This window comes from Prosopis cineraria, unplaced genomic scaffold (genome assembly GCF_029017545.1).
Source record: "Prosopis cineraria cultivar Desert tree isolate PC_DT_omini unplaced genomic scaffold, ASM2901754v1 PC3, whole genome shotgun sequence".
NCBI classification, from domain to species: domain Eukaryota; kingdom Viridiplantae; phylum Streptophyta; class Magnoliopsida; order Fabales; family Fabaceae; genus Prosopis; species Prosopis cineraria.
The window spans coordinates 20,691,705-20,704,814 of record NW_026555334.1 but is presented as its reverse complement, the minus strand read 5'-3'; the positions used below and the strand labels follow the sequence as shown (position 1 = coordinate 20,704,814).

Below are 13,110 nucleotides of genomic sequence, written 5' to 3'. Positions count from 1 at the left end.
AGTAGGATGTGATTATGTATATATGTGTGCGAGTATGTGTGGATTGTATGGCTTGTGTATGAATTTTTTGTTTGCTTCTAGGCTTGTGGCTAGAAAACTTGATTATGGTGTGTGGTTTTGATGGATTTATTTATTAGACCAAGTTTTCACTATAAGCAAATATTTATTTTGATATATATGTGATTCTAGAAGTAAATGCAAAGTACAAATGATGTGCTATGGGCAAACATACACCTTGGTCTGAGATGATCTTATGGTTTTATGTTGGGGTGATTTGGAGGTTTGGTTGGTAGAGATCATACTAGTATTTTATGATATGATGAAATATCTTGAAATAGCATGAAATCCTTCGGGATTGATGAAAAGTGAAATATAAAAAGTGATAAGATGTAAATACTACTTTATAAGCTTAGGAATCTTACCTTTAATGTTGAAAGCTTCAAAATACTTCCAATACTTCTAAATTCCAAGCCCTAGTAGAAGTTTTCACATCCTCCTTGTTTCCTCTTTTTGTTTCTTCTCTATTCTATGTCTGTTTCATCTTCTTACCTTTATAGAAACACGACCGTGTGCTATGGTTCATGAACCATGCACTGTGGCATGTAGTACAAAAAAACCTACCTCACTTTCTGGTGGCACATGTGCCATAGCATGTGGTATAAAGCTATTTCTCTTTGTCTTTCTCACTTTTTAATGTTTGATTGCCCGACTACCTTCTAGACTTAACCCTAGGAATAAGAATCACAACCAAAATATTCATTAGCTCTCTGTAACCAAACACCACATTAATTACCTAATTAATCTCATTTACCAAGCTAATCAGAGATTAATTTTTCTAATATGTTATACCACCCCACTAAAATGCCCCAGTTAAGGTTAAATTGAGCTCACAACTCCAAAGCTCAATCCTTAATCCTTAAATTAGTTGCAAAACTTTAGTTTCATACCTAATAACTTTTTCACAAAACAAAAGGCCAGAAAATAAATTCTTAAAACTCCCTTACTCAGTTTCTTCATACCTTAACCCAAGAGAAATTAAAGTATAATAGAAGTATAGCATTACAAAATTTACTTGATAAGCAACAAGTTGGAAATGTCTCCTGGTACCTGGAAAACACATGCCCTAGTAGAACTCCACTTTGTCTCCCTCTCCTTTGTTCTCTTTTCTTTATTTTTTTCTTAGTACGTACTTATAAAACACAAGCCCTAGTAAAAGTTTCTCTATTTTCTCCTATGAGCTAGCGCATGCGACATATGTCGCAGCACATAGCACAATGTCAAACTTCTCATTGCAACTCACATACTTCATTTTGAACCGCCATTCTTCCACCCATTCCTAACCATCCACCAATTCAACTAGTCAGATTACCAATTCACCTTCCAAAATCCTGACTATTAAAATAATAGTAGTTTTTTGCAACTTAATATAAGGGTTTTCAGCATTTAGAATTAGAAATTGAAAGGAGTTTTTGCATGTTTCAAGAGTTTAGGGTTCAGGATGCTATTCACGTAATAGTTTAGGGTTAAGGATGCCTATTAACCCAAAAAATAATACCAAGATAATGTTTGATACATGGAAATTTTTTTTAGAAAGAAAATGATGAGAAATTTACAAATAAAGAAAATGAGATAGGTATATTTCTTGTTTCCTTTTTATGGAGTCTTTCTACCTACCAAACATCACATTAAGAGCTACCTCCACGTAAAATTCAAGTAGTCTTCATAGAAATAATGAGTATACTAGAAACGTAAGATGGAATAGAAGAATAACTTATGAGGCATAAATTGAGAAAATTAGTTTTAAGGACAAAACTTAAAAATTATTTATTTCTAAAAATTACTAATGAAGAATACTCATTGAAGAAAATTACTCCCTAACACATGATTGAAAATAAAGTTTTAGGGGAAAATACCTAATTATCCTTGTTGCATTTTACAAGTCTTTCTCTAGTATAAACAACAAAGCATTTCACTATTAACAAGTTACCTAACATAGGTTTGTTCATGAACATAAGTTACAAAAATTTATAGGCTCGATTTATTGTTTATAGCTTAATGGTAACTTGTTGACAGTCAAATGCTTTGTTGTTTATGCTGAAGCAAGACTTATAAAATTAAACCAGGCCTATAAGTTTCTGTAACTTTTTCATAGATAAATGTCCACTTGTTAATTACATATGATAACTTGTCAATATTGAAATGCTTTGTTGTTTATACTTGAAGGCCTGCTAGTTTTGTAATTTGTTCATGAATGAATTAGCTTGCTAATTATATATGGTAACTTGTCAATAGTTGAATGCTTAGTTGTTTATATTGTAGCAAGCTAAGAGTACTTGCAAAATGCTATTAGGGTAATTAGATCTTTGTCCCCCAAAATCTTATTTTCATATAGGTCCCTAGAGGGTGCAATGATATTTCAGATTTTTATAGTCCTTCTTTGATAAAAAATGATACAGGGGTCCTTAGATTATATTTTTCCAATTTGAAATGTGTTCTAATATTTATTTTGTAATGTTGGTCCTTCGTTGTAATTCTTCCAACATTCATTTATGCAGAGCCAAATAACCTAAGTATGGGGATTCTGATAGTATCAAGATGTTCTTTTATTCGTCACTACCAGATGCAAAGCCATGCAAGGAAGGGGGTGGATGCCGGACGGTCTGGATTACATGCAACGAGATTACATTTTGCTTAAGAGGAAGCAAATATAAGTGGACTAAAATGTTGAGGAAATCGGGGATGATCATCAAATAAATGAAAACTTTGGGAGAAAGGATCGGAATTTGAAGATGATTGCAAATTCTAGCGAAAATATATATGTTATATCAAGCTTTGAAATACTTTTAAGAATTTATATTGATAATTTTTAAAACTTTTTTGTAAGTCACATTCCAGAACTTTCAGTACTTGATACACCCTCCGTTTAATTTATAAAACAATTTTTTGAAATAAAATGTTTAAAAATATAAGTCATTTTGAGTCTTTTAATGTGTAATTAATTTTGTTTCAAAAATACTCTTAATTAGGGGTATAATCAACAAAGTTTTTCCAATAGAGAGATACCTTATTAAATAGGGGCTAAACATGAAAATAATATGTACTTTTAAAAACAATTAACTAAAATATATTTTTGTCAAAATGACTTATAATACTGAACTGAGGGAGTTTTTTCCCTCAAATTGCGTTCATTTTTCCATCTCTATCGTTAATTAGGGCTAGAAGATGTGCCTAGAAGAATCTCTAATTAACAATTTTTAAGGAACTAGATATAAAAAAGTGCTCCTTTTATCGCAAATATGATTCTCGTTTCTCACAAACATCTCATAATATACCAAGAGAATACACATTAATATTGAGATTTGAGAAGAAATCACGCACTGGAAACGACAAACATCCACATAAAACTAGAGACGCATATGGCAATAAATTGCACGCCCTTATTTTCTGAGTCTTCAGCTCGCCTAACAACGCTACACCCTAATCAGTCTTTAAATTACACTCTCTTGCCTCTTTCGATCGACCAGATTGATAATACTAATGTGCATTCTTTCACACAATAATCTAACAAGTGACGCCCAGACAGCTTACTTTTGCTTGGGGCAGGCTGGCCATTTCCAAGATTTGGGAGAGAGTGTCTTGAGAACTGCATTCCTCTCAAAGAAGTTGGTCGGCCTCAGCTCAAACGAAGTGCTCAACAATGGCATTATCGGAAAATCCTCTTGCGCTGGCACGTGATGAATCCCCACAACGTGCCACAACACTATGTCCTTGTTCTCAATATTTCTATTACTGCAATGTTACAATGATATTGAGCAGCTTAATGTATTTATTTTTAAATGTTGAGTGGTTAAAATTGTTAGGATAATTGGTTTGTTTTTAGAATTAATTACCTGAGGTTGTTAGCAATCCTAAACCTTGTATAAAGGTTATCTCATTGTATTAGGAAAGTTTATTCTGTAATCCATTATTTGTTTCTCCCAATAGTTTAGGGATGATTGGTTTTTCATCCTTTAGTTAAGGGTTGATTTGTATCCTAACAATAGAGATTCAGCCTTCTACAAATGAGGTGTGCAAGATTTCGACTAAAAGAATCAAGATGTAAGCATATCCCCAATTGACAAAGCATGAGTTGACGTGCTTAATGAATTTGTCCTCCCCTGACCTTTAAACTCTCCCCCCAAAATCAGGGGGATTCATACCCTCCCCTCCCCTCCTCTCCCTTCTAACTAAACGTAAGGGTTGATTTGTATCTCTTTATTAGTTTAGATTTGATTTGATGTATTGACCATGTTGTTCATATTTGATGAACACTGTTCTTTCATTTTCTTGTTATTTAATTTCGTTCAACTTGCTTAACAGTAAATGTTATACATCAAAGGATTTTTTAGGTGTGAAAGGAAAGAGAAAATGAACTTACTTTTTGGTCCAAACAGCCAAGGTATCTTCTCCACGGCTCTGATCAACATAAAGTCCACCAGCCCACTTCTCGCTCCTGTTATATGGAGTCACCCACACATTATAGTTTGTAAAAGCTCCTCGAATTTGTGGGTAATCATCTTCGACCAAGAGGGGATGAGCTGGCATTGCCGGAATGAGGCGGTAGCCGACTTCATTGCCGACCGAGGTCTTCTTGTTAGGGTTTACGATAGCTAGCTCTGATGGGCTAACTCCTAACCTGATCTTAGCTGCAGATTCATTCTTCAGCGTCTGAGCCTCAGCTACCCAATAACTCTTTCTTTTTGAGCTGCGGTCTGTGACTTTCACTGTCTTCAAATCTGTCTTGACGAAGGAGTTTTCTTCACCGTCAATGTCGAGGTCAAGATGGTAAATATAGAAGTGGTCGTGGTTTATTCCGATGCTGTTCTCCGACACCAATGTTCCGTGTTGCTCTTCCTTTATTTCGTCCTTGTGCTTAATGTCAACCGCCTTAATTTCCAGCATTCCAGAGAGTGCTATCTATTGAATTTGAACATAAGAAACATTACATACATACATACATACATACATACATACATACATATATATTAATTAATAATAATAATAATAAATATTCAGATCTTAAAATGTTCAAGCTAGAAAACTGTTAATATAATAATTAATTTTAAGAATCAAAGTTCTTGTTATCATATATTAGTGATATTACTGTCTAATTTTTACGCTGTCATTTTAAACTTTTTACAAAATAACATAGTTATAATATAATAGTAACCTTCAAAACATGTTCTTTAACATAAATTTTGAAAATAGTTACAAACTGTAGTAAGAAATCAATACAAATTCTCAATATAATTTAAATTTAAATTTTAAAATGTAATTTTTTTAAAAATTTGTTGGATTTAATTAGTTTTCCGCTATTTGTCAATGACCCTTTGATCTAATGACATTCATCCTTATGATCCTACCTCTTGATGCAAGATGTTAAATGATAAAACCCTGACGTGGGGAAAAAAATCTGAATGCGTAAGATTGTTGTGTCATGTGTGTGCTGAGTAGGTGAAAGAGTTAGATATAATGTTAAGAAAATTTGGTATTTGGCTATTTATCGTCCGCATTCATAAAAAATAGATTTTTTTAGGAGGTGGGGCCGGAAGCAGGTAATTAAGGAAATAATGTTTGACATGTGATTAACGTTGAATTAACCTTCTTCAAGTAGATTCCCAATTCTTTCATATATGTTTAATGTTTAATGGAAAAGGATCTAAGTTGGATCAATGATTTGCTGCTTGCCGACATACGATCCCTTGCCTGTAAATTTAATTATGTATTTTTCAATTTTTCTTTTATTTTTCAAGTGATGTGTAATACATTGAGAGCTGGACCCACTGTCTAGTGTGTTGGGTCTTTTTGCATGGTGCTTTTCTTTATTTGGTTAAAAAAAAATTAATCATTTAATTTTTATAATTTCAACCTAATTATAATTTAATTTTTAAATTTTATCTCTTACAGTTCAATCTCTATAATTTTAACTATTTAAATATTAACTTTTATATTTTAAAAAATTATAAAGATTAAAATCATGTTAAAATTTATTCTTAATATTTTTAATTACTAAACCCTTTTAATCTTATTTTTAATCTTTATAATTTTATTTTTAAGATATAAAGATCAATATTTAAATTATTAAAAATATAAGGATTGAATTGCAAGAATTAAAATTTAGGATTGAGTTACAATTAAGTTAAAATTTTAGGGGCTAAATTATATTGAGTTAAAAATTACAAGCACCAAATTAAATGATTAATTTTTTCTTTGATTAATAATATTTTATTTTACTTCAAAAAAGAAAAAGAAAATTAGCTGGTGATTCTTGTGGCTCTTTCGGTGTTTGCTATGAGAGCGTTTAAATGGGAAACCCGGGGGGGGGGGGGGTGGGGGGAGATGCGTGCCCCAAGCTTGATGGAGCCACTGGGCTTGAACTCCCAATCGATAATGTTGTCGTAGTTGCCTACCGTCACCACCGATCTCACCACCAAGCTTACGTCTAACCTGACCTCGCGAACCTATGAACATTAACAGCCACAACGAATCAAATTACCACATTTTTAATCACAAACGATGATACAATAAAAGAAGATTCTGCATTTTTTTTTATTTTTTTGAACCAAAAAAAAACTCACAGTTTGATTGGGAATGCTATTCTCTATGTGACGCCACGAGATCACGCCATGCTTTTCAAAGATACAGAAGGCATTTTGGAGGAGGGTGGGGTTTCCAGCACGGTCATGGAGGTAAGCATCCATGAACTGAGCATGAGGAGGACAATCTCGGTCGGGCTCCAACGACACCACGGACCGTCCGAACCCGTATTCGCCGGCATCGAAAAATGTCTTATAGTACCATTCATCGGATGGATCCTGGTAAGGCACGAACAACTCCGAGATAAAACCTCTATGAAGCACCCTTCGAAACTTGTGCTTGTCCAGATCGTAGATTGATGCCAGCGATATTACTACTCCTGCTCTCACATCGTACCCAACATGGAATTTCCAGTTTGGCCAGCTACAACAGATCACAATACATGCTACGTTTACTCAAATCAAATTATGCCCACGAAATATGGATCACGGCGAATCGTATGAAGACTCCGTTTTTATTAATTATTTTTTTGAAAAGAGGAACGGAGAGTAGCATTCAACGACCTCTGGAGATATTTTATAGCAAATAAGGACTAAAACATTATGATATATCACTGCAGAACCAATATATGCACTAATTTAAAAATAATTTTAAATGAAAAAATACTATAATATTCATTAAATATTTTTTTAAAAAAAAATTGACCATATTAATCAATAGTATTCATTTTTTAAACTTGTTCCCATAACAACGCTTAGCTTGTTTGTCTCAAACAAAATAACTATTTTTTGAATTTGTTAATTTTGAAATTGACATTTGTGAAAATAGAACAAGAATTTATTTTTTAAAAAATAATAACTTATTCGTCAGATAATAATACATATTCCTCTCAAGTAAAATAATTATTTTTTAAAATACATGTTAATTAAAAAATGTCTTAGTCAATGTTTGCTATAAAATATCTTCAAATGTCTTTCAATGCCATTCTATCCAAAAGATGCTATTGATTAATATGGTCCCACCCAATTCCTACAGTCTTATCTCTTTCATGTTTCAACCAAGCAGATATGCATTGCCAGACTCCAGTTCCAGGGCCCCCCAAGTATTTACCCCAGTCCTTTATAAAAAAGTTACATTTTAAAAAAATTTATAATCCTTATATAAAAAATAAATTAAAATTACACAAAAGAAAATTAAAGCATTTGAATAAATGATGTAATTAATAAAAGTAAATTATAAAATTATTTTTTAAATACAATATAATTAATAATTTAACTACCTCTTGTTAATTTAATGAAGTAATTAGAAATTATTTATATATAGGGTCAGAGATAATGAAGTAATCAACTACGTCAGCTGCCCCAAAAAAAAAAAAAGATTATATTTATATATCTAATATTGTTTATGCAAAGTGTAGCAGTAGAGAAGAAACATCCGGACTTATCTCATATTTTGGTAAAATAATGCATCCTCAATTTATATTAAAACAAAAGCATTATAGTACACATGACTTTCTATAATTCTTTTGAAAATTTTTTGAAAACATTTTAAATACGAACTTTTGAAAAAAAACCATGTTCCAATAATGCTTAAAAAATTTGTGGACCAATGATTTATAAATTATTTTGCTAATTATTTATAAAAAATACGTAAACATGAAGATCTAACATGTACTCTCTTTAGTTGGCAAAAAAAAAAAACTCTCTTTAATCTTATATATAAGTCTTTTTTTTTTTTACTTTTAATTAACTTGTCATATCCATACTAAAAAATATATATATATTTAGAGATTAGTCGAGACATTAAAATTGCCATGTAGTCAACGCAATTAGAAATAGTTCTAAACAATACCCTTATGATCAACTACACTAAAATTCATCTTCATACCAACTTTTACTTCGGCTTATTAACTGCTTCAAGGCCTGAGTTTCCGGTATAAGGCCTGCACTAAAAAACTACATTTCTTATTAAAAATGCAAATCACAGTAGATAAGGTCCGGAACGCCAAAGTTCTTCCGGACGTCGACCATTATCTTTTGTTAAGGTGGGGTGGGATTACATCTAAATAACTGTTACTGCAGTCCCATGAGTTGGTAATGAGGACGAAGAGCTAGTGTTGGAAAAACAAAAAACAAAAGCAAAAACAATAATTGGTCGATTGAGATTCGTCACCCATCACCTCTCACCCCATGATTAATTAACCTTCTATTTGGATGAGAATAAAAGTTGAGAAAAAAAGAAAATTGAAGAAAAGAAAATGGAGAGAAAAATAAATTGAGGAAAAAACTTTAAGGCCCACATGTTAGATTCTACACATTAAGATATGACAATTTTTAGAATTTTGGGATATGCATATACTATACAGATACATAATTACTATATACTTAGTTGCATCCATACTCAACAGATCAATTTACCATAAAGTGAAAAAAAAAAAGAAGTATTGAATATTTTACAAGCTGGTTTTTTTTTTCTTTTTTTGAAGTATCCACAACTACTATATCCATACCGTGTTACAGTGCGTATCCTATACTAACATCATCAGTGCATTTAAGATTTTTGACTTCACTTGCTTCTGATGTTGATTTTGTAGCACCCAGAAACCACGTTTTGTTAATGCTTCCAACAAAATTGTGCTTTGACGCCATATGAATGTGGCTCTAATAAACGTGCCATTTATCTAAACTTCCATTTATGCTAACAGAAGAGGACATCATTTGCAGAATCTCATGTTATGGGCTAATCCAGAGCGAATGAGTTGTTTAGGAAAAGGATGAACTTCATGTTTTATATTTAACATGGGATAATGAAAATCAATTTGTTAATATCCAGTATAATCTTGCTTGGATTTCTCTTTGCAAAAGTAGTGCCTACGTGATAATCTTGTATGGATTTCTCCTTAGCAATACGCTTGAAAAAGCAAAAATGAATGTTGGTGTTGCTTACTCGAAGTGTGAAGACAAAAGAGACGGAAGAAAGAAGGATAGAAGGTGGAACAAAAAGTTTTACTCTCAGTGTCTCTCCGCAAAGTCATGGGTTCTACCCACATTTTTATTCCCACTTTTTTTTTTTATTCGAATTGGGCAAAAGCTATTTTTCTATTTTCTCTCTATATTTTATTTCTTTTTCCTTCCACTCAAACAGAACATAAGTTTATTAGCTTCTAGAAACCAGAAACTGCTTACTCGGATAGCAGTGAGGTCAGTAGCATAATCTATACACGTACCTGACGCTGTGGCCTTGGATCTTGAATCCCGGTCCTTCCGGTTGAATGGTGGCTAGGCCGTGGAGCTTAGGACCAAAGGGTGGCTGTTGATGGTCAGCTCGATACTCAGTATTGTCGGCCTTAGGCAAAGGCTCGACGGATCTATCCTGGTACTGAATAATCTGCATCTTGTCAATATCCACCATTATGAGCATCCCACTAATTGGCCTCACATATATATTGGGGGTCTCACCCATCATAAAACACTCCACCTTCAAAGCTCTAATGCTCTTAATCTCGCCGTACCACCCCATAGTAAAAGGGCAACACACAACGTCCGACAAGTTGAGCCCTCTCTTGTTGACGGACTCAATAAAGGGACCGTACTTCAATGGAAGCGAAGTGGCATTTACTTGTTCCTCAGCCGTCATGGTGGGGAAACCGTTACCTGTGTGGACATTATCGTAGAGGATTTGTTGGTTTTTAAGGTTGATAAGGATCTCGTGGATTTGGGATTCAATAATGGCGTTGACGAAGGCGAGGCGAGGGATGTGTACGAGGTTGTTGGTCGGCGATGAAGCCCATTTGAGGAGGGCGGCCTTGTCGGGGTCGTTGAGGCCGATATAGTGGAAGTCGGTGCCGGCGGAGGGGTATTTTTGGAGGACGACGGTTCTGATGAGAGTGACCTCTTGTTGAGTGAGAGGGTCAAGTGGGTGTTGGGTGGGGATGATTGGAGAAGCTGAGGAGACAGCTTGGAGATGGAGAGAGAGAAAGAAAGCCATGGCTTACTTCCTCCTTCTCCTTCTCTGAGCGGAGCTTACTCGGCGCAGAGAATGGGAAGCACAAGGTGCCCTTCACTTAAGTAGGCGCTGTGCGCTGCATTCATCAACGAAGTTTCCACAAATTGTGAGAATTGTCGCATTGTGAGAATTGTCGCACCCAAATCGTGATCTCTTCAATGAAGGAAGGCCGATGAATGTATGAAAATGAGAGTCCTCGTCAAAATTTTTAAGAAAACCTTAAAAAACTGTATAATGAAAAAAGATAGTCTGCGAAAAAAATTCGGAAGTTGATTTTTGTGGGGAAGGTGTTAGGTACCCCATGACACCCATTCATAAGAACGGTTACCCTAAGTTGATTGCGTAAATTAATTGACCTTTTAATAATATCTTAATTATCCTTTATTTCACATGGAAAAAAAAAAGATAAAAAAATAAAGGAAAACAAATTATTTATTTACATAAGAAGACTTAACCTAGGGTCAAAACCTAAGGCCTACATACCCTGTAATGGGAATCAAAGTCCACGTAATTTAAATATTATTATTTAATCTTTTTTACGTTCTTTTAATTAATTTTTTTTATGAAGAGAATGATATTTTGGGTTATATTTTTATTTATTATTTTTATAAAAATTCATTATTTGAAAATACCTTTGGGTAGGAAGAAAATAACCAGTTTTGAAACCTGTAGTGATTTAGTACTGCTTACAGTCCATTGGTTGATACTCTAAGTACATGGTGATTTAATATCACTCGTGGTAAACCCTAAGGGAAATTTCTAAGTAAATAATTTTCTATAAAAGAATTTAAATATTAAGTTTTAGAACAAAATTTGATACTTGCGATGAATTAGTGTCATTCACGGTTTCTTCTTTTGATATTTTTAGGGATCAAAGGTGATTTAGTATCACTCATGACATAACTTAAAATTTGCTAAGAGTTTTATTTTTTTTAATAAGGTACAAGAGGGGGAAAATTAACCACTATTGGAACCTACGGTGATTTAGTATCACTCACAGTTCATCAGCTGACGTTCTAAATGCACATGGTGATTTACTATTACTCATGACAAACCCTAAAGGAGTTTTCAAAAGAAAAAAATTAATTTAGTTTTGAAAAATATAAAATTTGATACCTATGATGACTCAGTGTCACTCATAGTATCTCATTTAATATTTTTTAAGGATTCACGATGATTTAATGTTACTTATAAAAAATCAAAAAGATTATACTTTATGAGAGCCTATAAAATTAAATCCATTTTCTTTTTACGGATTAATACCAAAATTTATGAGACCTTTTGTTTTTCTAGAGACTAGGTTGATTATGGGAACACGCTAATTCCATCTATTCACGCTGATCATCTTGACTTATATGGCCATGAAATAGTTTTATATGGAATGATTGTACAAGTACTATTGAACAAGAGAAAGGGGAAACAAAGATAAAGGATAAAGCGATGAAAAAAAAAAGAACAAAAAGAAGACAAAGAAAAAGCAAATGGTGCCTCTCAATTTTGCTAGAAACGATAAAGATAAAAGAAAGCAAAGAAGAAAAATAGTAAAAAGGAAGGAGAGGATTAATATGAATATGTGGCATTCCAATGTCTGATACAAATACCAACAAAACAAGAAAAAAGACACTACTCTAACTATTAGACTTAAAAGGTAATTCATAGCTTCATAATCTTTTGAGCATGAAAGGTACATAATAGTGATATATTACATTTCCTCACTGTTCTACCACTCTTCCAAGAATGAAAATATGAAAAGCATGAAAATCGTCTACATACCTTTAATAATTTCACTGTTTGTCCTCACTTTTCTCCAGAACTTTTTCCCCACTAATTTCTTCTTCTCATTTTTTCCCCAGTCCTTTTCTCTTTCACAACTATCTCTTTTATAGGTACTAACTAGGGTTCTTTCACTTAATGATAGAATCAAACAAAAAAGAAAATTTTTATTTTGACACTTTTTCATTATTTTAGATTTCAAATTTTTTCCTTAACAAATTCCAGTCAAGGCATAATTTTCTCAAATCAAATTTCAAATATTCTAAATTTCCTTTTAAAAAAAGTTAAATTTAATGGGAACATAATTAAAGGGATTTGGGGTAAAAAGAAATATATTATTGTTAATATTATCATAAAAGCCCCCCTCTTTTATTCCTTTATTCCTTTATTTTATTTATTATGCTTTTATTAATTTTTAATTTATACTTGAAAGCTCAGACAAAATACAATGTTTACAATTGCCCCTCTTTACTTGTTTCATAAGTGAGAGGAGTGAATGTATTTTTCTAAAATTCTCGCTTAAGAAGCAACTAAAGATAAGAACACATATTTTGCTCGATTGAAAGTACAAAACCAAGACAAATTATTGTAAGTGAAAATAATAAACCCCCTCATGCTATCATAAGGATCCAAAGGCATTTGGACAAAATGTCGTGTCTATGCCCCTCTTTACTTGGTTCTTAGGGGGGAAAGTGGATGGAAGAATGTGAAAAGGGTGTCAGCCATTACAAGGCTTCTAAAGAGGCGCCAGCTATT

The 13,110-nt window shown here is 33.0% G+C and overlaps 1 protein-coding gene across 1 annotated transcript; it reads right to left on the bottom strand.

Moving 5' to 3' along the window:
• Positions 1–3,517: 3,517 nt before the first annotated feature.
• LOC129307478 (primary amine oxidase-like) lies at positions 3,518–10,598 on the bottom strand. The gene is made up of 5 exons (XM_054948458.1): positions 9,803–10,598; positions 6,618–6,999; positions 6,450–6,500; positions 4,418–4,956; positions 3,518–3,789 (listed from the first exon to the last, which is right to left on the bottom strand). Exons 1-5 carry the CDS (start codon positions 10,561–10,563, stop codon positions 3,585–3,587), a joined length of 1,938 nt encoding a protein of 645 aa, XP_054804433.1. The 5' UTR covers positions 10,564–10,598; the 3' UTR covers positions 3,518–3,584.
• Positions 10,599–13,110: the final 2,512 nt, after the last annotated feature.